We start from the raw sequence: 27534 nt of genomic DNA, 5'->3' as shown, positions 1-27534 counted from the left end.
ATATGCTTAACTTAGAGGCAATGTGTAAAGTATTTATGCAGCGCTCAAACAGTACTTAAGAGAAAACACTACAAAGAAAAATCTGAAACCAATTTAGAAGAATAGTGTACATTTTAATGAAAAACGTGACACCAAAACAACAAAAGTCTAATAAGTAGAACCGCACAAATTAATTTTTAAACTATTCAGTAGATATAGTGCCAAAAAGCCCAAAGTGATTATCTAGTTGCACTGGACTGGGTCAAGTCTAAAGGTTTTTAACAAAATGTCTTTATTGTCATTTGTACATAAATAGATCGCCACATAAAAACTCTGCAGCATCGTCTCTCAGAAAGACATAGACGGTACACTGTGTGCAAGGGTGGGCCACCCCAGCCAGCTGAAGGGGGGTACTCTGCCCCTCGTATCCTCCTGCTCAATATAGTTAACCAGAAAAATGAAGGACGTATTACGATTGACACTAGGCATCCCAAATCTCGCAGCTGGTTTCGGAGGGTTGGGGCGAAGTTGCAGCTGCCTCTGTACCCGTTCGTAAGACCAGGCCCTCACACATCTCTAGGGGGCCTCCGCTTCCCCAGCTGGCAGGGTTCTTCCTCCTTCCACTCCACACAGTTCATCATCTCTCCCCATATCTCTTTAAGTCAATGCTCTGCATTTCCATCCATCCGCACTCTTTTCAGCTTTCACTCATCAGCCACTGCCCATTCCCATGTGCCCGCCAGCCAGCGAGGGGAAACTGGATTGATCCAGTGAATTGCAATACAGCACTCGGCCAACAACAGGCCCAATAAAGCAGATTTACACCCCATCTTCTTTCCTGCCTAAGGGAGTGGCAGAAGGCCAGGAAGGCAATGGTGAGCCCACGGCTCCAGCCTGAAGTTAGTGACCCTCCCGCAGTTCATGCATCACCCCTTTCCAATTGACCTTAAGCCAAGACATCCTCATGTTACATGAAAGAAATCTGCTGGGTTCCCCATGCACCTGGTGCATCCCTCTGACTGGTCCGGGTATGTTCTGTGCAGATGCTGTGGCATTAGAGAAGCCCTGTGCAGACAATGACATTGCGTAAGCTAAAATCATGCATTGCTGCCAGTTTCCTTCACTTGGGCTCTAGCAAGCGTCCTTTCCCAGTCTGTGAGCAGATCTTCAGGGTCTACAGCCCACCTATCCTGAACCGGTGCCATATTGATGTGTATGTCGTCCTTCAAAGCTGATTATAGCTGGGGTATGTGAGACCCCTACTTGAGTCTGGGTCCAGTATGACATTCAGAGTATGCGATGTGTCTGGCTCTGCTAGAAGTGCCATTCATATCTCCTATGCTGTACAGGAAATATTTATGTAGTGTAGGAACTGGGCCGGACCCACAGGCGGGTGTAAAATAGGAGAACTCTCCAACATTTGAGTGAAGTTCCCTCCATGTGTCAAGGCAATGTAATCAGGCCATAATTTTCCACAACCTGCAAAGAGCAATGCCGCCCTTGCCATGGGAGTTTTCTCCAATAGTGTGTGGGTCATTTTACGGTTTTTACTGTACCTTACCAGCAGTTTTTACCTGCCGGTAATGAACAGTAAAAACTTGCCATTTGTCCGCCCACTCTAAATAGGAAGGGTAGACAAATAGCAAAGCCTCAGACAGCCATGACTCTTTAGAGCCTTTGGAGGTACCCGACACTAAATGAGACAGGTAGAACTTTGCTTTGCAGAGAGGATACTCCATCACCGTTGTGAGGAAGTGTCCTCTCTGCCAGTGTCTAAATCGAGCCCTTAGCATTTTGAAGTATTGAAGTATAAGATGATCAAGTAGATGTGAAGTGTGGTTATTCAGCCAGGATCAGCTATAAAGATTGCATGTCATTTGTAGTCTTTTATGAGAATAAATAATTGATTACAGTGTGTGTGTTGACAGATATGGAGTTTAGAGGTGTGCAAGATAGGTCTTTCTATGAATTGGCATAGTTTGTACTATTCAGTGATGTGGGTTTAATGTGGCTTAACGTTGTTGGGGTTGATGACCTCTGAAGTATGTGTGATATGCTTCTGTAAATTTAATGGATGATGGGGACAGGAAGTTGTTTGGAGAGCAGACACATTTAGCAGTGCTCTTGGTGGTCGAACTGTTTGGCTTTGTACTGGTACAAAAGTATGGGGTTTGGGCTGAGTTGGGTCCACAAAAGTCTTGTGTTGACTAGGGGTGTGCATAATTGATGTTTGTATGATTACGTGACATTTGAGGAAAATTCTGCAAAAATATGTATAATTATGTGAAATGCAAATCAGTTATTTAGGACCAGATGTACGACCCTTCCATTTTGTGACTCTCAAATTGTGTCATGTTGCAACTCGCAATTTGCGACTCACAAAATTGAATTTATATAAGTGTCTCAGACACTTTTTATGATTCCAAATGGGGTCGCAAATTGCCTGCCTCATTAAAATTCATGAGGCAGGTGCAATTTGCGACCTCATTGGGAATGATTAGCACTCCCAAGGATGGTGGCCTGCTGGGTTCAGCAGACCACCATGTCTGTGACTGCTTTATAAATAAAGCAGTTTTTTTTTAAATGCAGCCCGTTTTCCTGAAACGAAAACGGGATGCATTAAAAAAGGAAAAATGAAACAAACCTGTTTCATTTTCAAGAGCAGGCAGTGGTCCCCGGGATCACTGCCTGCTCTTAAAAAATATTTTCCCTGCCAGTCACAAAGGGGAAGGAGTCCCCTGGGGCCCTCGTCCCATGAGCGAGTGCCTTACCACCTTTTTGGAATGGGTGGTAAACTGTGAGTGTTTTGCGGCCGCAAACCAATCGTACATTGAAGTGCGACTTGCTTTTAGGAAGGGACGCCCTTGGCACGCCCCTTCCGAATAGCGAGTTGCAAAACCAATTTTGCGAGTCGGTAATAGGTTACCGACTTGCAAAATAGGGTTTGTCCATAGGGCAGATCTAGTATGTGGTCGCAAACTGGCCCACGGTGCTATATTTTTGGATGAAATGCATAGACACATTTTGCACTAACAAATAGCACAGAAAAAATCCAATTGCCTCGAACACTCACACACGTCCTGGTTGCTATAACTTTTCCACAAACACTGCCGTAATTACGTAACGTAGGGTAATGACATAATTTTGGGGATTTTGTATAAGTATTATATAAATTACGCCTAGTGTTGAATTCAGTCATCTATTGACTTCGGGTTCACGTGTTATGCCTAAATAAAGTGAAGGCATCAATCATACCAGAAAAACCACTAATAGAACAATGTAGCATTCCTTCATCTCACATCTGTGCTATATGCGGTCAAAGAAGGTTTGCTTCACACTAACAAAGTCAGCCACACTGTAGAGTTACAAAAATCTGCTTTTGTTCCCATTACTGCTATATTTAAAACAAGCATTATAGGAGGCAGAACTGTTGCCCCACAGCATTTAGCTATTGAGCTGTAGAGTTTTCAAAGATAATTATTTCGAATGTCTTTTTAACCATCTACCAGATATTATTTATTGCACTTAATCATCCGTACCCCATGTAGCTTTTTTTCATCCCAGAACAATGACACAAATAGACAGTATATGGAGCAATTTCATTGAGTTCATTTTTTAAGCAAATCTTAGAAAGAAAGTTTCCATGTGCAAAATGTGGCCTCCCACTGTCAACACTACATGCCTCAACAGTGTTGAGCTTAAATCAGAATACTTGAAAAGTTATGTTTCCAAAGTCACCTTTTAATCATATTTTATTCATACTATGAATCGATTTTTATTTCACGTTATGAGTCTATTCATTTTATAATTTGCTTAACAGCTTGCCTGTGGTCTGAATAAAATGAATAGAATCATGACGTTAAATAAATTAGCTTACAGGGTGTATTATTTCCTAAATGTTTTTTTTTTCTTTTTAACCATAGCTTGATAAAAAAGTAATAAATGAAATTGCCCTGGGAGATGAATCCGTAAGGAACAAGAGCCTTGTGAAGAGTTGGTGCAAAGTGAAGAATTTCCTTGTAAGTAATATTTTAAAGCCATGTTTCATGATTGTCTACACTGAGGAAATTAATGTTGCTGCATTTTCATGAGGACAAAGATGTAGCTGAGTTTTTTTAGACATGTGTAGGATCCATTCTTTATTTAATGAGATTCTACAGCGGGACACAGCTTTTGTTAAAAATTAAAATATTTCATGAACCATTGACCGCTCTTAAAAAATCATTTTTGTGAACCTATACAAATGGGACCCCTTCCCATTTACGAATTGCTTACCATCTCGTAAAATTATAATGTTTTGCAACTGGATTTCAGTTGCAAAGCATGAATGCATACCTGAAAGATTCGGTATCTTTCAAGTAACCTTCCAAGTAATAAATCATTATTTATTCCACAACCCAAGTAGCAGATCTATGAGATTCAGTAACAACTTACCAAATTGCAAATCGGGTTTGGTGAATTAAAAAATTCCATTTTGTGGCTGAAAAGGCTCTGATTTTACGAATCGGAGCCTTACCGACTGTAAAATAGCTTCATACATGAAGGTCATAATGCCTTATATAGCAAATTGTTATTAAGATTAAAATGATGTATGCAATGTGTGAAACAGGAGCGATGCTACAGCTGTATTTCTTAGCAAAATCTTACAATTGATGAGGGCGGAAACAAATTCCGAAAAATTGCAACTTTATCATCAGGTAACAGTGAAAATATCCCTGTTAAAGGCAGAATTTATTTAGTTGATATAACTAATAATATGTAACCATCCTCTAAGATCTCTATGATGTAATGTCCCTTTTAAGAACGGACAGCCAGCTCCAGAAAAAGAGATTTAGCGTAGGTCATTTACAGCTCCTTAACTGAAAGACTCTTCCCTTGTGCCACAGTAAATAACACATTAATGAGCAATTTCTGTAAATGATAGACGAAAATACTTTGAGGCCATGGGGGTACCTATGAATACTGAATCAATCAAAACACTACTCATGAATGGGGATAGAAGAAACCATTGCTCTTGATGCACAAGGCTCAACCTCACACAGTTGTTTCAAGCGCCGTTTTTTATGATTGTACCACTGGTAGTGCAATGAAAGTGGCTGGAAGATTAGAAGACTAGGAGAACCAAGTACAACATGCCACAGGGTACCAGAACTGACATCACACACACTACACCATAGAAAATAATCATTACATTCGGTCAAGTTGATTTACTCCACACGAAGACTGAATCTATACTCTTAATAACATAAGTAATACTAGCCCGCATTAACAAAAAATCACACAGTCAGTACCAACAAACCAATGGAACCGAAAAAGTCCAATCAGGACGGTCAGTTTAATATACAATATAACAAAGTTTGGAATTCAATGTATCTCTGTACATATATTTACATGGATAATCAACCAAAATATACTATATACAATTCCTTAGTCCTTGAATTGCACCAATGGCAATGGGATTAATGGGAAATGGGGCAGGGGACAGGGGTCAATAGGTGCAGGCTCCCAAAGGGGAATGTCGTCGACGTTTTGACCCAACCATCAGGACGGGGTGATAGGGGGATGTCTTTCAGAGTGCACGTCAGTTAAAAACTACTATCATTGAGCACCCTTTCGTGGTGCTTCGACAGACAGTGCGACGATTGGTCCGCACTCAATATTTGATAGTTTCCAAAAGTATTACCAACGCGTTCATTCAGTGGTATTTTCAAAGAAACTGACATCGAGTGCCCGTTTTGCTGTAAACAGCATAGAGTAATTAATCCTCCAGCTCTGCTCAGTGGCGCACAGCTTCCAACTTCAAACTTCAACTCGCGTTATGGAATGCGGAACCTGCCGAAGCACCACAAAAGGGTGCCCAATGATAGTAGTTTTTAACTGACGTGCACTCTGAAAGACATCCCCCTATCACCCCGTCCTGATAAAGACCCGTTGTTGAGGACTTGAACCACCCGTTGTATGGTTGGGTCGAAACGTCGACGACATTCCCCTTTGGGAGCCTGCACCTATTGACCCCTGTCCCCTGCCCCATTTCCCATTAATCCCATTGCCATTGGTGCAATTCAAGGACTAAGGAATTGTATATAGTATACGAGCTAGTAAAAAAGAAGTACATTTTTTACAAGCGTTACCCAGGGCAGGCTCGTTTTTCTTTGTATATAAATAACCTACACTATGTTTCTCTGATCCTCTTGATCATTCACTTGAGCACATACTTCACTTCTTTCTCTGTGCACGTTCTCTTTTTATAGAAATATATTTTGGTTGAATATCCATGTAAAGTATTGAGATACATTGAATTCCAAACTTTGTTATATTGTATATTAAACTGACCGTCCTGATTGGACTTTTTCGGTTCCATTGGTTTGTTGGTACTGACTGTGTGATTTTTTGTTAATGCGGGCTAGTATTACTTATGTTATTAAGAGTATAGATTCAGTCTTCGTGTGGAGTAAATCAACGTGACCGAATGTAATGATTATTTTCTATGGTATAATTATGTCAAGGACCAATTGTTGTCTATACTACTGAATACCCAGGTCCTTGGACTATATTGGGTCAGCCCCTGTTTTTATAACAATCACACACACTACAGCATAGCCTCCTTTAGTGCCTGACGTGGCAGAATTAACTCAATAGACTCAATAAAATCACTTCCATTATCTAAAACAAGCAAACATAATATGCACACTTGCAGAGATTGTCAACAATGACCATATTCGGATGTATGTCATTACAACGCATGCTTTTACAACGCATGCCATTACAATGAAACTTTTCACAACCTAGCCGTTACAACGACTTGCGTTGGGGGGGCGCTGGATAGTGAATAGTTTAATTTACTATTCCAGCTCCAGTCCCCGTGGATAGTAGGGAAGGGGTTTTGGGTAGTAATTAAACTATTCCCTATCCTAGAGCGCCCTCCAGCGCAATTCGTTGTAATGACTTGCGTTGTAAAAAATGCGTCGTAATGGTAGTGCGTTGTAAAAGTTGCGTTGTAAAGGATGTTTCCCCCATATTCAGGTATACGATATCCCTTGTGACACTTCAGCGATCTGTGCCACAATAGGTCCTGTGCTGTACTTTATTGTGTTTAAATGGATGTTGTAACCAATGTCCAAAAAAAGAGAGATGCTGCACAAATATTCTATGGAAAAGGCTGTATTGCTATGATTTAGGTATTGAGGAATGGTATAGTTGCCTGCTGAGGGATTACGGAGGGGACTTGTTGCAGGGTTGTTGGTGAATGGAGTGAGGCAGACTATATGCCATTTAAAGGTAGCTATAGTCCAGTGGCAATTACGCCAGTGTATCATTTTCGGATACTAGATATTGTTCAAGATTGTTTAAACAGTTTGGCTTGATATAGCTGTACTCATGAGGACAGTTGTAAGCGTTCTAGAACCTGTGGCTCAGAATTACACGGGACGTACCTCAGTGTTTTCAACTTGAACTATTGTCTGCAGATTGATGGAGTGCTTTTTGCAGACACCTCTGGGCCCCGACTCCAGACAGAGTGAATGGAGCAGAATTCTGTAGGTCCCAGTCTTGTTGGAGCAAGTCAATGAGTTTTAGGAAGGATGCTATAGGTTTTATACCAGTGATAATACAAAGTGATGACCAGGGCTCTCATGAACATGAGTGATTTATGTTCAGTGTTAGGTTGGTTGTACCATGGATATCTTGTAGTTCATGCCTTTCTACTGCATTTGTGTTGGGGGAAAATTTTAAATGTAAATTAACCGCATCGCTGTGGCGGTTATTTTTCCGCTACGCTGCTTTTTTCTAAAAGCCGCGTTAGATGACGAGCTCAGCTCGTCATCCGCACACGACCACCGTGGCTGATGACGAGCTGAGCTCGTCATCAGCATCGAAGGGGTTAAGATCTACACTTGGATTTCTTACTGTATTTGCTAGGCCTGGACATGAGCCAAGGAGTGAGGAACAAAATTTGTGGTCTGCTTCAAATCTCACACTTTATTCAGCATTTATCTATTTTTACCATGGCATCTGTATTGTCAAGGACTGGACACTGAAAAGGCCTTGGTTGCCTGAGAAATAGTCACTCTGGCATCCTGCATAGAATAATATTCGTGAAAGGTGCCAAGTGTCTCATTAACAGGTTCCCGGATAGGAGGAAAACCCACAAATGGGAGTATACCTCCTTTGGCAATCTTGCAGTTCTATTTTGTAGATGAAAATAGCCCATGAGAAAGCAGCAAAAGACGACATTCATCCTGGCATCAGGGAGGAGAAAAGTATAAAGCACTACTACTAAAAGTAAAATCCAGATGTAGAATTACCAGCCTACCAGAAGTCAGGTACAAAATAATAGCAAATTAATCCCCCTTTATATTTGCTTCAAATTTAAACTGACATAGCAGGAAAAAACTCTGCTACATTTTCGATTTGTTTTGGGAAACTCAGACATCTTTCAGTATATGGCATCTGTGATTGGGAGTGCATGCAACTCATCTTCTGCCTCTGAACCCAGTGGTCTCTTTCAAGTTCTAGGTATTTACCTCTGAACTGATCTTGGTACGGATGAAACAGTATGCCGCCCTCTTAAAGCTGTGGGGTTATCAGGGTGCCATTAGAATCAATGGCAAACTAGTAAAGGAGCACAAAGTGAAGACGCATCTTCTGAAATGCACTTCTGAGGAGGATAATGCTTCTAATGGATGAAAAGTTGAAACAGACCTCTAAACTTTTTAGAATCACAAATTTTGTAAGCCAACACATTCAGGTTGTTCTTGTACCAGGCTTTGTGGAGGTTCAAATGCAAGCCACTGACAAGCATTAGAGCATATATAACTTTAAATGAGATGAATGAAAGACGCATTGAAACATCCAAGTACGAGGCCACCCTTACCACAATGCATTGTATTGGCAGCTCCCTTTCTGACCCAGTTCTTTTTTAATGCAGAGTAGAGAATGGACATATATTTCTTTTACTGCATTCAACTCCCATAACTGAAGAGAAACCGGGAAGGAAGGTGGGTCAATAATGGCTTCAATAAATATTCCTATAATGCATGACCAGGACTACAGGTACATCAACTTTTCTTCTCCATTGTTGGATTTTCAAGCATAGTCAGAAATGCTAGAATAGAATTGCAAGCTGAACTATTTAAGGAGCAACTACAAAAAAGAGTAAAGAGTCAGTTGAATAATAGTTACAAACAGATCTTTATTTTAAAAGATTCATAAAAGATTCTTAAAATTGTCCTGAACTTGTGCTTCTGGTCTACCATCCCCACATCTCTGAAGTACTTTCCTAGCACACAGCCCATGGAAAGATCATCTCTAGAATTTTCTTATTGAGGTGAAGAGTGAGGCACCATAATACTTGTCTGTACCACTCTCCTATTGCATTACCAATGTTGCCTTTTCAAAATCTCACAACTATCTTGTGATTTTCCCTGGAGTCTGGCAAGGCAGTCACCCTTTTGCAGTCCTGTTTATCACACAGGAAACAGCGAATTTCTATGAGCACCTATGTCAGAATGTTGAGTTATTCTCTCCATATGTATATGAGAAGCCCTCGAGTACCTGGCCAAGATCAATCACCAGGTTGGGGATATATAACCCTATTATTTTTCCAAGGCACTTAAAGTGATCACTTATGTGGGTTTTGCTTGCACATTTAACAGCCATCCTGTTACCTGTCCTTCCCATGTTTAGTCCCTAAATGCTTAATAACTCCAGGCTTAGAACCACCTCCCCGGGGTATCTTCCTGCCTTTGGATCTGTGGGCACACAGTGGATTACTCTAGGATTTCATGCTATATTGCTTCAAATGGTCATCTGACATTTGGGACTGCCCACTAGTTTGCGCATTCTGTTCTATCCTGCTGGCTGTGTGCTGACCCACAAACAAAGCCACCTACTTTTATTCTAGCCTGAAGGGCTAATAAGGTTCCGTAGGGGAGCTGATGGACAGGTATCTAAATGGTGGTCTACTTTTGACAAATGAAAGAGATTCTTAAAAGTTACCAACTTTCCATTCATTCATATTTTCAAGTTCTTGGTTGTGCTATAGATTTAGGACTCCTATGTGTCACATGTTGGCTTTGTGGTTTCTTTGAACTTTACCTTGAATTGGACAGGGTTCTACTTTACTCAGTAGCAACGCCAGTGTGTCATAGACCTTAGCGCAAGGAAGGTAATAGCCCTCCTGGTTGCTGTAAAGTTATAAAATACAGCAAAAATCAGGGTTCAGTGTGCCCCAGTGCCACTGCACCTTCTGCACAAATAGAAGCGATACTACAACTCTTTCAGCTCTATCAATACCTCTGTCCTGCCACCATATTTCTGTATTTGAGACTCTTCTAATTCAATGATCACTTCCGCTCTACTGTGAGACAATCAGCTAAGTAAAACTGCTGCTCTCTCCTCAGGTGTAAGTCCTAAGCCTCATATGTGAGTTCATACAAAATCAACCATGCCAACACATTGTTACCCACTGAGTACATTTGTTATAAATCTTTAGGCTGTCAGAATATCATAGGCAGAAATATCGTTTGACTTAACTATTGTGTCAGAAATAGCATTTTCAAAAATATTGTCCCACTGGGTATGAATGTGCTACTATTATCTCCAGTCGGGAGATACTTTTAGAAGCAATATTCAGGGAACAATATGTGTGCCAGATGATATTCTGACAAAAATATACTGCTACCACGCCCTTAAGGGATATAGGAACTTTGAGGGAAAGTATCTGCAGGGACAGCCACTGCTGCAGGAACTACAGGAATTGAACAAACGTCAACGGTCTCAAGAACACGAGCCATGTTTTTATTGTTTTCATCCATATTCATCCTAAGATATCCATCTGAAAGTCAATTTGTGTTTCTCCATATGTTTTATTTGAGAGTGCTCTGGCTTCTTGTTACATAGTTTCTGTTCTTGTCCTGCAGAGGTACCTGGGGCTAGTTTTGTCACAGTAAAATGTTCTCCCATCTGAACAACCTGGTACATTAACAATGGCTGTAGCAAGAAATACTTAAGCCCAGTTATTATAAGCTCTCTCCACACTGGTATTACACTAACTCATTATTCATGACACTAAGCACAGACGCACATAATTCCACAATCTAATCTAAATATTTGCTATAATGGGAATGAAGAGTAGATTTGCATTGAGCTATATTAACGTAGTCCCCTAGATTCAAATTCAATTCTGCACTACAAGTCCACAATGCCAGACTTTTGCCTGATCCATGGAGCCATAGGGGCAAACTAGCCATATCACAAGTGACATTGAAGTACTTCAAATTAACCAGGACACTGGATACACAGTTCCAGTAGAATGGGCCCTCTCCAGGACTATGTGACTCTAATGGTAGCTTGGTCAAGCAGTCAAGGAATAATTGTGGTGATGAAAAAGGTTGCAATATATTTCCCAGTTATAATAGAATGTTACACTATGGTTTCATCCAAGAACAAAACTTAAGTAATTCCACATTGTTATCAATAGAAGTGTAGTAAAAACAGTGATCCCTAATCCAAGCAGAGAATTAATAAATCAGAAATAATACACTGAAAAATATACTGATATAACAGGACATCCATATTGCACACAAGATATACTGTTGGTGATCACAAAATATTTGTGGATGCCCAAAAGTTGTTAAGAGGCTCATTGTAACAAAAATGCAAATACAGTTGGAACGCTGAGTAACAAATCACATCGGGCCCGATTCATAAAAGTAATCTGAGATAAAATCCTAACTTTACGACTTTCGGGGGGCATTTCATTACGAAACTTGGAGCGTGCACTCAGCTGCTGGCACGTTGACCTGGGCTGCTGCTTCTGGCGGGCTAACGCTGTGAGGCTCACCGCCGCTGCTTTCCTCCGCCTTGCAGCAGGAGACTACAGCTCCCAGCTAGCTTTGCGGCCACTCCTGGTTCCCGGCAACATCACGCCCGGAGGCGCCATTAAAGCGGAGAGGCTTCCTCGGTGAAGCGGGGGGCATTTCATCACGAAGCTTGGAGCGTGCACTCACCTGCTGGCACGTTGACCTGGGCTGCTGCTTCTTGGGGGCTAACGCTGTGAGTCTCACCACCGCTGCTTTCCTCCACCTTGCAGCCGGAGACTACAGCTCCCAGCTAGCTTTGTGGCCACTTCCGGTTCCTGGCAACATCGTGCCCCGCGGCGCTATTAGGATAGGATAGGATAGGATGTGAACTTATAGAGCGCGAATTGCTGCCCGGAGGCGTCCAAGCGCTAGAGGAGAGGCTTCCTCCGCATCGCGGGACGTGTGCGGGCGAGCGCCGGGCTAAGCCCGGGCAAAGGGGGGGCCCTCCTAGGCCCTCAGAGGAGGCTGGGCTGGGCCACAGACTTTGCTCCTGCATCCAATGATTCATACATCCACAAATTGAGACCTTCATATTTGTTAACAGAATAAAGTGTATTCGAAGTTTGTTTTCTTTCCCCAAATTCTGACTTTGTCCAAATCCAAAATTGGTAAGGCCACATCTGGGCTGGGTACTATGGATAATTATCTGCTAAAAAAGGTGCACCAAATTAATAGCGAACGTAGGGCCTCGCTTGGTCAAGATAGTCATCTGGTGTCAAATGAAGATATGTCGTCCCCAGTTGCAGATTTAGCTGTTGCTGACATCCCTGATGTGGGCAATAGGTCTGTCATAGTAGCTGAAGCGCAGGTCCATGTTGAGTCCAATGAGAATTTACCCAATATATCTATTGAGGCATTAGAACAGCCATTGCCTATCTCCAGACCAGTGAGATCTTGCAGAAAGCCACAGACCAAACGTGGGGGGAAGTATGGTAAAAAAAAGAGTAGAAATAGCTCAATCAGCCCCAAATAGCCACACTAGTGGAACTGATTCACATAATGGAAAAAATGTAGTTGCCATAAATTTAAATCCGGAGCAATTTGCCCTATTGATTAGCACCTTTGAAGCAAAAATAGAGGCAAAGATAGAAGAGTTAATGAAACCACTGGCATCTAAATTGGATGCTATGGCCCTAGAAGTTAATAGACTAGGTGGATTGATAGCAACACACCTGGCCTCGGTCCCAGCCGTAAGACTTAAGGCAGTGGATAAGGGCCATAATGGAGATGGGCAGGGTACTGGCAGAATGAACTTACAGCAAACTAGCCAGCAAATAACTGTAATTGAACCTGCCCCACTTGACCTTGCAACTCCAATCAGTCAGAATAAACAGGCTATAGTAGTTCCAGAGGGTAACCCGGACACTAGACGAGTAAAGAAAAGTCGCTATATCAACCTTCCTCCAGACTGTGCACCTTATGTGGCTGTCCTAAGGAATGTCCCGCTCATTGATCTTCAATCAGCTCAGTCATATGAGGAATCCCATGATTTATTAAAAAACAAAACGGTATCATGGTTGAATAACAAATGCGGTTTCCCAATCGCATACTCTGATCAAATTTTGTCAACTAGAAGGGTGAACTGGATAGGCCCGTCCAGAAAAACATCTAGTGGGGATTGTATTGTTGTCAACTTTAAACATCCCCAACACGTGGCAACAGTTTTATTAAGAGCAGCCTCCTTAGTTTACAATGTGAACAGTGTATGTGTACACCCACTTGGTTACTTTTACACCCATCTAATCAAAGCTCCTCCTGATCTTAGGAAAATTAGACCATTTATTCCAACTCAGCCCCTGGTTTCTGAACCAGCATATCTGTACAATGTTGATAGTCATTGTATGAATGGGTTCAACGTTGTAACGCAGAACAGATTTGATTCACTTTCAGGCCTGGAGGCGTGTGATTGACGCGAGGAATCTGAGGGTCAGGAAACAGAGACATTGGCTGAAGTGGGACATACGGAAATCACATTAGTAAAACAGAGTGGAAACAATGTAATTTCCTGGAATATTGCTGGACTGGGTGCTAAGATGGAGGATTGCAATTGAACTAGGTATATCAAGCAGTTTCAGATTATCTGTCTGCAGGAGACTTGGTCAGTTGAATGTGACTATTTTCTTGAAGGGTACAAGGCATTCTATGTCCATGCAATAGAAACAATCAGGGGAAGATCAAAGGGGGGAATGGTTACGCTCATTTCTGTTGCGTTATCTTGTAAAATTTGCAGAGTCTTAACAAGCAATTTTGGTATTTTAGGTTTCATCTTACCGGGAGATAACTGTATGGCTGGTATGGTCAATTTTTATAATGCTGTCAACTCATGCTCAGTTATCAGACAGATACCTGCACTGAATGACTTCATTAGTAACTCAATGAGGGATTGCATCCATAATCTAATGATTATGGGTAATTTTATTGTTCACCCTTGTGGTGATCCCCTTCTGAAAAGTATCTCGGATTTGCATTGCCAACGCTCCGAGGGTATACATTTGGAACACATGACAGAGGGGGAACTTTTTAATGACCTATTGAATGATCTGGATCTATCACTGACCTTGGCACTGACGGATCCTACCAAGTGTTTTGAGATCCCGACTTTCAAGGGTCATGGAAGGGGAACTTTTATTGATTATGTATTAGTAACATCCTCAATGCAGTCCTTTGTGGACTCTTTTGCTATCAAAAACAGTGAATTCAGTAATCATAACCCGCTCACTGTACATTTGAGGGGCCCCTGGATAGCTAGTGAACGCTCAAATCTTATCTCTGGTAGGGTGAGCACAACTGATGGGAGACGTCGTCTTAGATGGTCGAAGATCACCCCAGACTTGTTGTACAAAGACATTAAAGCCAGTTGCGCAGATGAAATCATGGTTTGCATGCAAGAAAGGATACATCCGAGGAAGGTTCTTACAGCCTTCCAAAGTATATCGGACAAGGGGACACAGCTATTGTCGGTTCCAGCAAAGAAATTAGAGACTGTGGGACCAAAGTAGTTCAACCGAGACTGCTCTAAAGCAGCTAGAAACCTAAGGTTGGCACTAGCAGCTAAACCCAGAATAAAGACGACAGTTCAATTGTGCCGTAAAGATGATAAATCTACCATTGCTAAACATAAGGAATTCCTTAGAGAGGAGGCATGGAGTGAGATCCTTGATGCTACTACTTTGCGGTGTAGCTCCAGATTCTGGCCGGTAATGAAGAAACCTTTCCTGGTCCAGGTACCAGGTGATGGTCTGGAATGCTACTTATCAAAGGAGGAGTGGGAAGTACACTTTAAGCAATTATATTGCTGCTTGATGGACGACATGCCCAACCCTGCCCCTTGCAATAATGGACAAATGATTAGTTTTCACAGAAGGGTGGTTATTGAGGGCATTGAGGGACTAACAGCCGGGAAAGCGCCCGGTCCCGATGGGATTCCTCCAGACTTATTCAAGTCTGAACCAAGTTTTTGGGCACCTATATTAGAGTCTGTTTTTAACGCTGCGGTAAAACATGGCTGTCCACAATCCTGGGGTGTCTCTACAATTGTCCCGATCTTTAAGAAGGGGGACAAAGGCAGCCCACATTTTTATAGGCCTATTTCATTAATAGACTCTATGGTTAAAATCGTAGAAAGAATCCTACTACAGAGACTTTCAGACTGGGCGTTGGAAAATAATATTATGTCCATCTCGCAGTATGGTTTTTGTAGTGGCCGTTCAACAGTAACCCAGTGTCTTAACCTCTTTTTAATATTAAGTAAGTACACTGTGGCTCAAAGGGGCACCATCCACCTCGCTTTCATGGACCTGTCCTCAGCTTTCAACTGTGTAAACAGGGGAAAGCTCTGGCAGTCCATGAGAGCGAAGGGTGTAGATGGTGGTATTGTCAACTTTCTTGTTGATTTACATAGTAATACTCGAGCAAATGTGAGATATTCCCACAAGATCTGAGCACAACAAATAACTTTGACATCAGAAATGGTGTTCGCCAAGGTTGTATCTTGGCCCCCTTCCTTTTTAATTTTTATATTAATGACCTAGATAGTGTGCTACAGAATGTAGCGGCTGATTGCCCCAGAGTCGGTAGGCGGGGAACTCCTGTGCTTTTATACGCAGACGATGTGGTTTTAATTTCTAGAACTGAGATGGGTCTGCAAGCTTTATTAAATGCATTTAAACTGTTCATGACGGATAGAGACCTTATGGTCAACAACTCGAAATCTTTTGTCATGCAAGTTGGCCAACAACCAAGAAGGAACTTTTCATTTAAAATTGACGATGTAGTGATCCCCATTTCAAAAACATTCTCGTATCTTGGGGTCCTTTTCGATTCCAAACCTAACTGGGGTCCTCATCTTGCAAAAAAGAAGGGGGAACTGGTTAGGGTTAATGCCTCCATTTTTAATTTTGCATCGAAACTGGGGAAAAAAACTACCAGTGCCATGTTGAAACTTTATAATGCAAAATCGGTGGCAACTGCCACATATGGCAGTGAAATTTGGGGGTATGAGGCCGGTGAGCAGCTACAGATTGTTGAGAATTCTTTTTTGAAGCGTATCCTGTGCGTTCCCACAGGTACGCCTAATTTTACAGTACACGAAGAGTTAGGGATGCAATACTTAAGTGACATTTCTTCTTTACGCCCGTTGACCTGTTGGTTAAAACTGTGGTTGAACCAGGATATACCACTGACACATTTGATTGTGAGGGACTATTTGTCCCAGGATAAAGCAATGGGCTCCCCATGGTTAAAATATGTGAAATCTAGTTTCTCCAGGCTTGGTCGTTTGGAACTGTTTGACCACCCAAGTCAGATTGTAAAGGGGGATCTGGAGGTAATTAAACAGGACTTCCTTTTGGATAGGAAGATCCAGAGGGAAGAAGTGGAGCTCCAGAAACAAAGTGTGAGAACATTTGTCATGCTGAAAACATGTGAAACTGCAGAGCCGTACCTGTTGGGCTCTCTGACCTCTCATGAAAAGTTCCTGCTAACAAGGTTTAGGTTAAATCTCTTTCATCATTTATTGATTAGGCCAAAAACTGATGTTTTTAATAAACTGACAGCACCCTGCGGCTGCGACTGGAAGTCTCCGCAGGACATGCTGCATTTTATATTTTTATGTAGATTTTATGAATACCCGCGCAAGCGCTATCTGGTAACTCTTTTTAAAAAACTCAATTTTATTCATATCAGACCGGCTTTAATGTATTTACAACTTTTGTACAATGACAGTATTCTCCATATTACTGACTTTTTAAAATTGACAGTTAAGCTGAGAAATTGTATGGACAAGTAATGGTTTTTATTCTCCTTTTGTGACGAATGTATTAGTTCTTTTTTCCCCTATTGTGAGGATGATACCGTACTTTTGCACTTCTGGCACTTTATCTGATATGTGTTTACAATTATTGTATTTTTTAATTGCTTATCAATGTTTATGTACTTTTATGGTTTGTGTAAAACCCGAAATAAAGTCTTTATTGAAAATAAATTGACTTTCGGTATTCACAATAGTCATTTAGTAGTAGTAAAGTTTTGAGTCTTATCTTTACTTCTACTAAATGCCTTTTGTGAATACCAAAAGTCGTAAAGTTAGGATTTTCTCAATTTAGTAGTAGTTAAAGTTAGGAATCCTAACTTTACTACTACTAAATGCCTTTTGTGATTACCGAAAGTCATAAAGTTAGGATTTTGTCTCAGATTACTTTTGTGAATTGGGCCCACAATCTATAATGTTAGTGTCAACAGACGGTTCACAATTATCACATGATTGCGGACACCATGCTATTAGTAACACAGTGAACCCACAGGATTCATCATTTTTTGTTGTCTATGATTTATCTTGAGTTCCTTCAATGTGGCAATTTTGAGAAATACAAAATGGCAATTAGAATAGATTAAGGCAGTCTTGTATTTAACTGGGCTGGTGGCTCAGTGGGCTAATCCAATGCATCTAATACAGGGTCTGTGTTTGCATTCCTGGCAACTGGTTTGAATCCCAGTGGGTCCACCCAGCCTTTCATCCTTCTGAGGTTGATAAAATGAGCCCCATAGAGTTGGGTAACAATAAACATTTGCTATTTCAGCAGCAAGATACCTTCAGGGTGAACTTCACAAATATGTTTTATGTTAAACAAAATAGTGTTGCAGTGTTAGGTGTTTTGAGCTATTGAATTAGGAAGGTGGGCCTACTTCTGAGCCAGGGTTAGACCTGACTGGCTCTACACAGGAAAGGTCAGCAACAAGGCTATAGGTTTAGGGCCTCGTTTAGAATTTTCGTGGACAGGATACTCCCTCAAAATGTGATGGATATCCCATATGCCATATTGTGGGTGCCATAGGTTACAATACATTTTTAATAAAGCAGGTGGAGCATTCTCCAAGTTTGTGATGGAGTAGCCTGTCTGTCAAACTCTAAATATTACCCATAGTTCCTATTTGAAGATGATGACAGTACTCAGTTGTATATTCAGGACGTATCTCAGCAATGTTCACACAGGTTTCATTCAATGTAGATCATTCCATAGCTGGAGTTAGGGTTACCCTCTCTCTCAAGGCCATTACTGGCATTGTCTCCAGTCCTGAACTTTTCACCTACTCATCATTAATTTCAGGTGTGTTACTCAGTAGTTCCATTGATGTAAAAACAAGGCTACAACACCCAGCATACATTAGGTTATTCCATAAAAGTCTAGGACAACAGTATCCATAATGACCTGGAGACAGGCCGCCACCCAAGCTGGAGTGGAGCTAGTGTTTCTAGTCATTGGCATTTGGGCAGCAGCCAACTGTCAGTCAGTGCTACCTCATTTTTAAAGTTTGTGTTTCCAACCAACGAAGCTGCAGCAGAGTTTCCATCAACAGAAAGGCTTCCGTACATGGCAGGCATCAACTTCCTCCCGACGTTAACTATGGGGGCACTAAGTCACTCTGTGACACTAGATAGAAGGAGTCTGAAGAGGCTCACTCCGGCGGGGATAGAGGAAGACAAGTGTAGTAGATGGAGAGGCATTGGGCTGTGCTAGTTATTTTTCTGTGTGTAGCAGTTCCCGTCACTGCTTCACAATAAAAAACGGTGGGTGCACCAAATGTGAAAGTCACTAATCTTTCAACCCCCCCTGTTCCAATGTTCAAAGTTGTTATTCCAAAACCATACACATAATGTCCTTTAACATTTGTATTAATGTAATATATACATTCAAAGTGGCCACCTTTGATGCAGACCACTATACATACAGCAAGTAGGCATCATCACTGGATGCAGACCTCGAACCACCCAAAATATGATCTACTGCCACTAGCTGGAAAAGACTAGATGGGTCTACCCCAAGACTACATGGTTTAAAGATAAATTAAGGGAATGCCAGCAATGTCCTTAACCCCTTCCATGCTGATGACGAACCCCAGCCGTCATTCACTATGGTGCTCGTGTGCTGATGACAGCTGGGGTTCGTCACGGCCCGACCCTGTTCGTGTTGTTTACAGCACACCAGGGGAATCGCGGCCGCATGGAAAGGGTTAAGAAGCACCAGATCTGCAACTTGAGGGGGAGGTCTCTAGGGCCAGGGGTTCCACAAACTGTGCCAAACAGAGACACATTCCAAAGAAGCTCCTGTTCAAAGAAATAAATGACTGGGATAGACCAGCTGCCTGGGTGGTCTGTGACGTTCATCCTTACAGCTTGCCCCTTAGCAATTAAAACTCCATACCAGAATCTCAGCCATTCAAATTGCCTATAAAACAAGAACAATTATACATAAACATCCTTCTATTTGAGCCAAAAACCCAGGCTGTGTGATAAATTAAACAATGCTGTAGGTAATTCATCTTGTAGGTCTATTTGTTCTGCGACTGTATGAAAACACTTGGGAAAGATAATCTCAGGTAAGCTAAGGAAGAAAAACGGTCCTTCGAGCAGACAGTACAAAGGTCTCCCGACGCATTTCTTAGCAGCTCCACCGTTCTTAACCAGTGGCAGCTTGATCAGGCTGAACAGGATCTTAGCAAAAGATACTATCTTAAAAGTGAATCCTTTTACCAGCACCATAGACAAAAAATGAATATAGTAATCATACTGGTAGATTTCTTGCGTGGCAGGCAAGGTAACAAGCTGTTACTTACCAGATAACTGCATTAAAATGTCCTCCAACTGCTTCCCATACTGACGACTCGGTAAAAATAGGTGATATAATGTTACAGCAATATAGGTCTATATACTGCCAACAACAGATTATTTATATCACATCTCTGAGAGGGTTCCTCCAAATAAATTAATTGCCGGTACTCTTGTATATAGACAAAATGAGTATGGCAAGGCCGTTTACAAAAGATGAACTAGAGAGGGCCATAAAAAATCTTCCGAGCGGCAAAGCTTGTGGCCCGGATGGCCTCCCTGCAGAATTTTTTTAAGTCTTTCGCAGTACCATTTCTGAATATTTTTTACTGTTAGCTAATTCGATTTTAGAAGGTGGGGCGATACCATTTATATTCAGAAATAGGAACATAGTCCGCTTTTTGAAAAAGGGAAAGGATAGCGAAGATACTAATTCTTACCGCCCCATCACGGTATTTAAACTCTGACTATAAATAATCACAACATTTTTAGCTAATCGTTTTAATCAAAATGCCTCGCAATTGATTCACCCTGACTGAAATGGTTTTATTGCTGGCAGGCAGCTTGGCACAAATACACATTATTTCACTGAAGCATTGGATTATTTTGATACTAAGAGGACGCCTGCTCTAGTCCTCCTTTTAGACGCCAAAAAGGCATTGACCTAGTTGTCTAGGAGACCCTATTTTTTATTCTGTAAAATTTTGGCATACCTCGCAAAATTACAGGGTTGGTTCAGAATTTACACCTAAATGCTGAAGCCAACATAATCATTGACACTTCGGAAGCTGGCCAGGTTAAGTTTAACCGGGGGACTAGACAAGGGTGCCCTCTGTCTCCTGTAGTACTCGCCTTTTTTATCAAGTGAGTCCTTGCGCTATCACTTTTTAGTTCATATTTCAATGGAGTGGTGAGCAAACTGAAGGAATTCAAGCATGATGCCCCTAAACTAGCTGGTGTGCCCACTCCTAGTCTGATGTTTGCAGATGACATCCTATTAATTTCTCGAACACCTATGGGGCTGCAATCTGAATTGAATGCCTTTGATACTTTCTGTAAGGAAAGAGGACTAGAATTAAATCCATCCAAATCTAAAGTCATGATTATAACCCCATAAAAAATACAGAGGCTATGTGACCATCCAGGAACTCCCTCTTGAAAAAGTCTAACATTTTGACTTTCTTGTTGTGAGGCTAAGTGACAGCCAAACATGTGGTCCACAGTTGGAAAAAAGCAAAGTCATTCTCCAACAGAAAGCCTCTGCAATAGGGAGAAAGTACTGTGCCACTTTGGGAGGTGCTGTGTCCCCAGTCCTTACCGTATATAGAGCAGTAGCGGTAACATCTGCGATATACGGAGTAGAGATATCGGGCTATGCTACATCAGAGTCTTTAACTAAGATCGAAAATAAGTTCATTTAGGCCTTATTTAAATTCCCCCCCAGTTCGTCCATTACACCAGTGCGACTAGACCTATCCCTCAACCCTATACACCTAATAGTTCTAATAAAACCTCTGTTATATTGGATTAGATTATGGTCTACACAAGAACTAGAAGTATATAGAGATTGTGTTAAAGACCTATTAGGTCTTGACAGGTCACTGTGCACTCAATGGCTTAAGAACACTAAAGAAACAACACACCAAATAGGTATGGGTGAATTATGGACATTCCCTGTGTCGACTGTTAAGGGAGATCCACAAAAAGTTAAACAGCTATACTGGGAGGCAGTTCTGTTGCAAAGGACAGGCCTCTTTCTGAATGACACGTGTGTTCCAAGTCTCGAACCCTATATGGACAGAATGTATCCATTTCAGTCCAAATGCTTATATGTGCAATTCAGATGTGGGCTACTACCCCGGAGAATCCATACCTCAAGATGGGGTAATTTTCTTCTCACTCTAAATTGCCCTAATATTGAAGAATCGGAGGACCATTTTATGTTATTTTGCCCTTTAAACAGGTATGCACAAAAGATATGGCTGTTAGCGGTAAGCAAACTCATGAGCAAACCCATGGGGTTGAGACATTATTGGGAAGTCGTGACACTTTTCAAGAGTGACACCAGCGAACAACTAGCATTTGCGGTATCTCGGTACCGGTACTGTGCTTGGAAACAAACGAAGAAGGCCTGAGATACCTCCTAACCATGACAGATAAATTCCCAGAGTAAGTCCAAACAGACCGCTTAGTGTCCTCTTTCTTCTTATCTAAGATATTGATTGAAGCTGTATGTTTAAGAACTGTTTTAGATTGCTTTTTTCACAAGTTTTATATATAACTACAGGACTTTTTTTTAGATAGCTTTTTGCACTAGAGGACATATTTCTATTTTATATAGAAAGAGAACTACTATATAGCAGTGATATGGACTTGATAGGCAATATTAATAACGACCTGCGAGTTGCACCATCTTTTTATTCTTAAAATCGTTTTATCTGTAGCTTTGCATGTGCAATAATTTTGTATGTACGATAAATGCTGCTACTGGATTTAATTCATGTAAACTTTTTATGGCTTGGTTGCCGAAATAAAAGATATTAACTAAACGTCCAATGTTTTTTTTCTTTTAACTACACATAGGTACTGCCAAAAGCCACACGTTTGTTTTACACTGGATGTGTTTCACATATTGCTAGGTCAGACAATCCTAAATGTCTCACAATAATATATATGTCTCTTGTATTTTATAGGTTTTAAAAAATACAACTCTTACAGCCAATGAAACATGTGAAAGTCCTGCCACCTGCTTTATTGACGGTAACCTAACATGGATTGAAAAAAACGTGACAGAAACTGAACTTATACAAAGGTGTAAGTAATCCTTCATGATTTTTTACTTTAGGAAGTCCAGAGCACAAAGCAATCTTAACTCATTTGTCATTTGCTACTACTTTAATTGTACATGATACTTGACAATTTTATAATATTGGTCTGGGGTCATAGGTTTCAATAGGAATATTCCTGAAAGATGGTTTGGTGCCACTGTGGAGTTAAATGCTCAGTGTTGCTACCTGTGTGTGATCTGCAAGTCACATGTTTGAATCCTGTCAAAGTCAGATTAGCTTATCATTCAAAAGTAGATGCACTGAGTAGAATCAAATTGGGTAATAGTAATACCTTTTATTAACAGTGAATAGAAATCAGAGAATCTGGGGTATGAAACAAGTTATACTTTGTGCTCCAGCTGTTGAAACCAATAGCAATACATATGACATGTTGCGAGTTATTCAATCTGCCTTTTGTGTTTCACCAGCTTTGAATAGGGGTGAGCGGAATGTTTCATTCCGCCAGCGGAATGTTTCATTCCGCCAGCGGAATTGGGGTAATTTAGCAACTCTGCATTACTATTGTAACACGGAGTTCCGGCAAATTTTTCCAATCACTGCACAGCAGAATTGTTTCCTGCAAGCTTCCAGAAATGCGAGCGCAAGATTTCGCATTCCCATGCAACATTTTCTAACACAGATGGCCGCGAGTGGGCATGTGGTTAGGGTGAGTAGATTTTCTGCCACTTGAGTAGGTTTTGTACTCGAGCAGCATCAAATTCAACTTGAATGGCCGTGCTTTCTTTGGCACTGCATGGTGCCGTTCACAACGATTTTTCAGCGCTGCTCACAGTACTACCCCTAAATTGCAGCGTGAGCAGTGTGACATGCATATTTCCTCCCACTGGCGTAACTCCACAGAATGTCGCTCAGTTTTAATGTAACCCAGCGGAATTCTAAAAAGTGAAACTCCTTGAGTTCAGCCCCTAGTTTTCATCATTTGGAACTTCGATATTTTGGCCTCGGCATTGACAACTGGCCTGAGCAACATGTGGTCATGAATCTTTTTGCTTCCACCACAGGCCCAGCTACTGTGTGTCATGTCTATAGCAGACTGTATGTCACAAAGTATTGCTGACACTTGGAGAGGTCAAATATTAATACTAAGGGGCCCAATAGGATGCAGGGCGAATCGCCCCGCCAGGCCAGCAGTAGCCACCGCCGGCCTGGCGGGGGCGATCCGCCTGCCATCCGTGCCGCAATGACCCCCCGCCATAATAGCATGGCTGGGGGGTCCGCAGCGGAAGGAAAGACCGTCCGCTGCTTTTCCGCCCCGGTCGCAAATCACAAAAAGTCTCTAAATTAGTCTGTGCTTAACCCAAAAGAAGCCAGGCTTTTTTTTTAAACCTTTATTAAGGGCAAAAAAGCATAAATCACAGCGTACTGCCTACATCCCCATTAGGGCCAGCATTGTGATGCGTCAAATATGAAGAGAATATACTTTAGAGGCGGAGGAATACACAGCGAGCCGCCTACAACCACATCGGGCCGGCCGCGTTAGTTGGAGCAATGCACTTTAGGGGCACTTGAATATCTGTAATCGTATAATCGCGAAAATTAACTGTAGAGGAAAAAGGAGATTGACATTTCCATTAGTGCACCGTATGCAAATGTGTGTATCCAAGGTGATGATGCGCCCTTGGGATAGATGACAGTGTCTCTTGGTATCCCGTGTTTCCCAGTGAGTGATGTGTGTGGACAAGGGTGGTAGTTCCCTGTGCATCAAGTCATGTTTCCACTAGGGTGTCTTTGATTTTGTGTCGGTGGTGTGCTCCAATAGATACGTCTGTAAGGGGCCCCAAATGTCCTTTGGTCGGGATGAAGGGGGTTGGAGATCCACGTAAGGATGTCGTTGCTTTTGGCAGTAGATAAGGTCTTGAAGCCAGTCCTTAAATGTAGGCACCCTCCCTCTTCCCAACCTGCAGGCAATCCATCTCTTAGCAAGAAGGAGTGCAAGAGAGGTGTATTTCTGCACTTTGGCAGCAATGGGTTCAGTGTACCCCATCAATGCGGTCAGGGGGTCGCCGGGAATGTGTAATACCATCATGTGGTCTAGTGCTGTTAGTATCTCCGACCAGAACCGCTGGATGGACGGGCAGTCCCTGGCTTTGTGTTTGAAATCTGCACCCTCACCTCCGCAGCGGTCGCATTTATCGTTATCTCGAAGTCGCAGGCGGTGCAGACGGGCTGGAGTGTAGTAGACGCCATGTATGTATTAATAGTGTATGATTCTAAATCTGCTGCAAGCGGATATAGCTCCCTTTTGCTTGCAGCAAAATGTCCCCTTTTCCTCAGTAAGGGGTTGTCCCAATACGGAGGTCCCATCTACACCGGGCCATGGGGGGGTCATACTCTCTGTTATATTGGACCGTGCGGTATAATAGTGGGAGCACATGTGCAGGGGTAGTTTGTTGCAGGAATACTTGCAGTGGGTTCATAATGAGGGGCTCTAGCGGGAAGTCAGGTGTGATAGCTTTCACATTCTGGCGCAGTCTAATATAGTAAAATCGCTCTAGGGGGGTGGGATTAGTATAGCTAAAAAAATAGTCACTTGTGCGAAATTTTCCATTTGTGTAGAGTTGTCCCCATGTTTGTATGGATAGTTTGCAGAGGAGACGATGGCATCCGCCCTCCAGTGTAACTGGGATATCCTGCCTCCCGGAGAGGGGCAGGAGCAGGGAGTACATTAGTGTGCATCGGTTGGACCTAGCTAAATCATGCCAGGCACTGGTGGTGCATTGGACATTAGTGGAAGCGAGGCGGCGCTGGACTACGGGGGTGCTGAGGTATGCGGTGCAGGGGGTGGGGGCCATATAGCCCTCCTCAAACGCGAAGTGGGGCATGTAAGAGTGGGGCTTCATCCAGTAGGCGGCAAAGTGGGCTTGTGCGCAACTAAAGTATAATTCCATATCTGGTATTCCAAACCCCCCTGCGCAGAAGGGGTGCATGAGGCAAACCCATGCCTAGCCTAGTCTAGCCTGCTTCCCTCCTCAGGGGAGTCGTATAAGTTGAATCTTAATGGATGAGAATAAATGGCGACTGGGGGCGTAGGGAATATTGACAAATAGATATAAAAGTTTGGGCAATATAATCATCTATATTAGGGCAGCTCTGCCAAAAAGAAGCCAGGCTTAACTTAGAAGCAATGTGTAAAGTATTTATGCAGCATACAAACAGTTATAAAGAGAAAACAGAACACAAGAAAAAATCCCATATAAATTTAGAAAAATAGTTCAAATGTAATGCATCATTTACACCAAAATGACAAAAATCCAATCATTAGAACCGGAGATATGCAATTTCAAAGGTTTAAGATTAATGTATTGCCTAAATGCACAAACTGCAAGTCATCTCATCGTGCTAGACAGAGGAAATGTCACAAGTTCAGGTGGGTTGAATACAAGGACCAGTTTAATACTCCTGCTCAGCAGTTACCTTCTCAAAGTCCGGTGTAAAGAGTCCAGTTCAAGGTGGAGGCATCCGCTAGGAGCAGTGAGAGCCTTGTGGACGGACATTGCTATAGCTCAAAGAGCAAGCAAGTTATTGTGGATGGTCATTACTGTAGCACAAAGATCCTGTATGGCATAGCAGCTGGTTGTTGCTGGAACTTCTCATTGGTGGCACAGCGGGCTGTCAATGCTGTAGCCCGAAGTGCTGAGCTTGCATTACCAGTCAATGCTGTTGTTCTGTCTAGCGCAAAGAGTCAGGTTCACTGAAGCTTTGCATTGGCGGTCGGAGTGAGCAGAGAGGTTTTGGTGTGAAGAGGCCCATTTGTGGTGCAAAGAACCCACAACTTCATGATTTCTCCATTAACTTCAGAGGAGTGCACTGTGATGCCAACCAAGGGCCCGCGATCTGGGAAGGCAACTCTTTGGGATCAGTGACTCACTCAGGTCCAATTGCTGGTCCAAGCATGTCTAGATAAGCAGGTTGGATGGGCAGTTGCCGGGAGACCTCTAGATATTGTTATGTCCCTGTAGCTCTGAACAGGAGGTTAGTCAGCTGACCCATGGAGTAACTTCAGGTAGCCTGGTATGAAGAGAGCAGGTCTAGTCTTCCTTCTTAGAGAGTAGGGCAGTCATTCAGTAGTACCCATAGGTCCAGAAGTATACTAAAGAGATGGTCAGAGGATCCACTTTGAAGTAGGAGAAACTTCTAGACTTCCCTCCACACCTAGTACTGGAATGTCCTTCCTCCCTCCTTTGTTCCCGGGATGTCTGGAGTCACAAAAGCCTATTGTGAAGTTTTGTGTGTGTGGGCTAAGGCAGCTCCTTTGAAGAGCAAGTGTGTTAGGTTACAGCTCTACACCTCCCATCAGGTTATGACTGCCCATCCTGTCAACATCCAGTCCCCTATTGTGATACTGTCCAAAAGGAATTGAAAGAGGCCAACTTCCAACTACACCTAGTCATGTGAACCAGGATACAGGCTGCAGGCACCAAATGGTTAGGGCTTTTTCAGAATTGTGACTACAGTTTGACTTTACCATTAACCAGGTTTTTAAATTATAATTCTTTGAAGACCATACATGCCATTTCTACCTGTTCCCAATCAAAAGTTATTATTTATTAAATGTAATAAGGTAACTCAATCCTATGGGAGAGGTAAGAACTGCAACAGTGAAAACCAAATTTAGGCGTTCTCTACCAGGTCATTTAAAACTTAAAAGGACATATCCAGCATTTTAAATAAACTGCACCCTGCCCCGTGGACTGTGTAGGGTTTGCCTTATGGGTGACTTATACGTATTAAACAGAACGAT

At 42.1% G+C, this 27534-nt stretch overlaps 1 protein-coding gene across 1 annotated transcript in view; it reads left to right on the top strand.

The window, feature by feature from the left end:
* The window catches only part of SLC34A2 (solute carrier family 34 member 2), a 128256-nt gene that overhangs the window by 64306 nt on the left and 36416 nt on the right, over positions 1–27534 (top strand). Inside the window, exons 9-10 of the mRNA XM_086964010.1 lie at positions 3903–3998; positions 22638–22758. Of these exons, the coding sequence (XP_086820136.1) occupies positions 3903–3998; positions 22638–22758 (217 nt within the window). The remainder of the gene's footprint in view (positions 1–3902; positions 3999–22637; positions 22759–27534) is intronic.

The sequence above is a fragment of the Lissotriton vulgaris genome, chromosome 3_2, assembly GCF_964263255.1.
Source record: "Lissotriton vulgaris chromosome 3_2, aLisVul1.2, whole genome shotgun sequence".
NCBI lineage: Eukaryota > Metazoa > Chordata > Amphibia > Caudata > Salamandridae > Lissotriton > Lissotriton vulgaris.
Note: the sequence above shows the minus strand (reverse complement) of the source record. Positions and strands in the feature narration are given on the sequence as shown.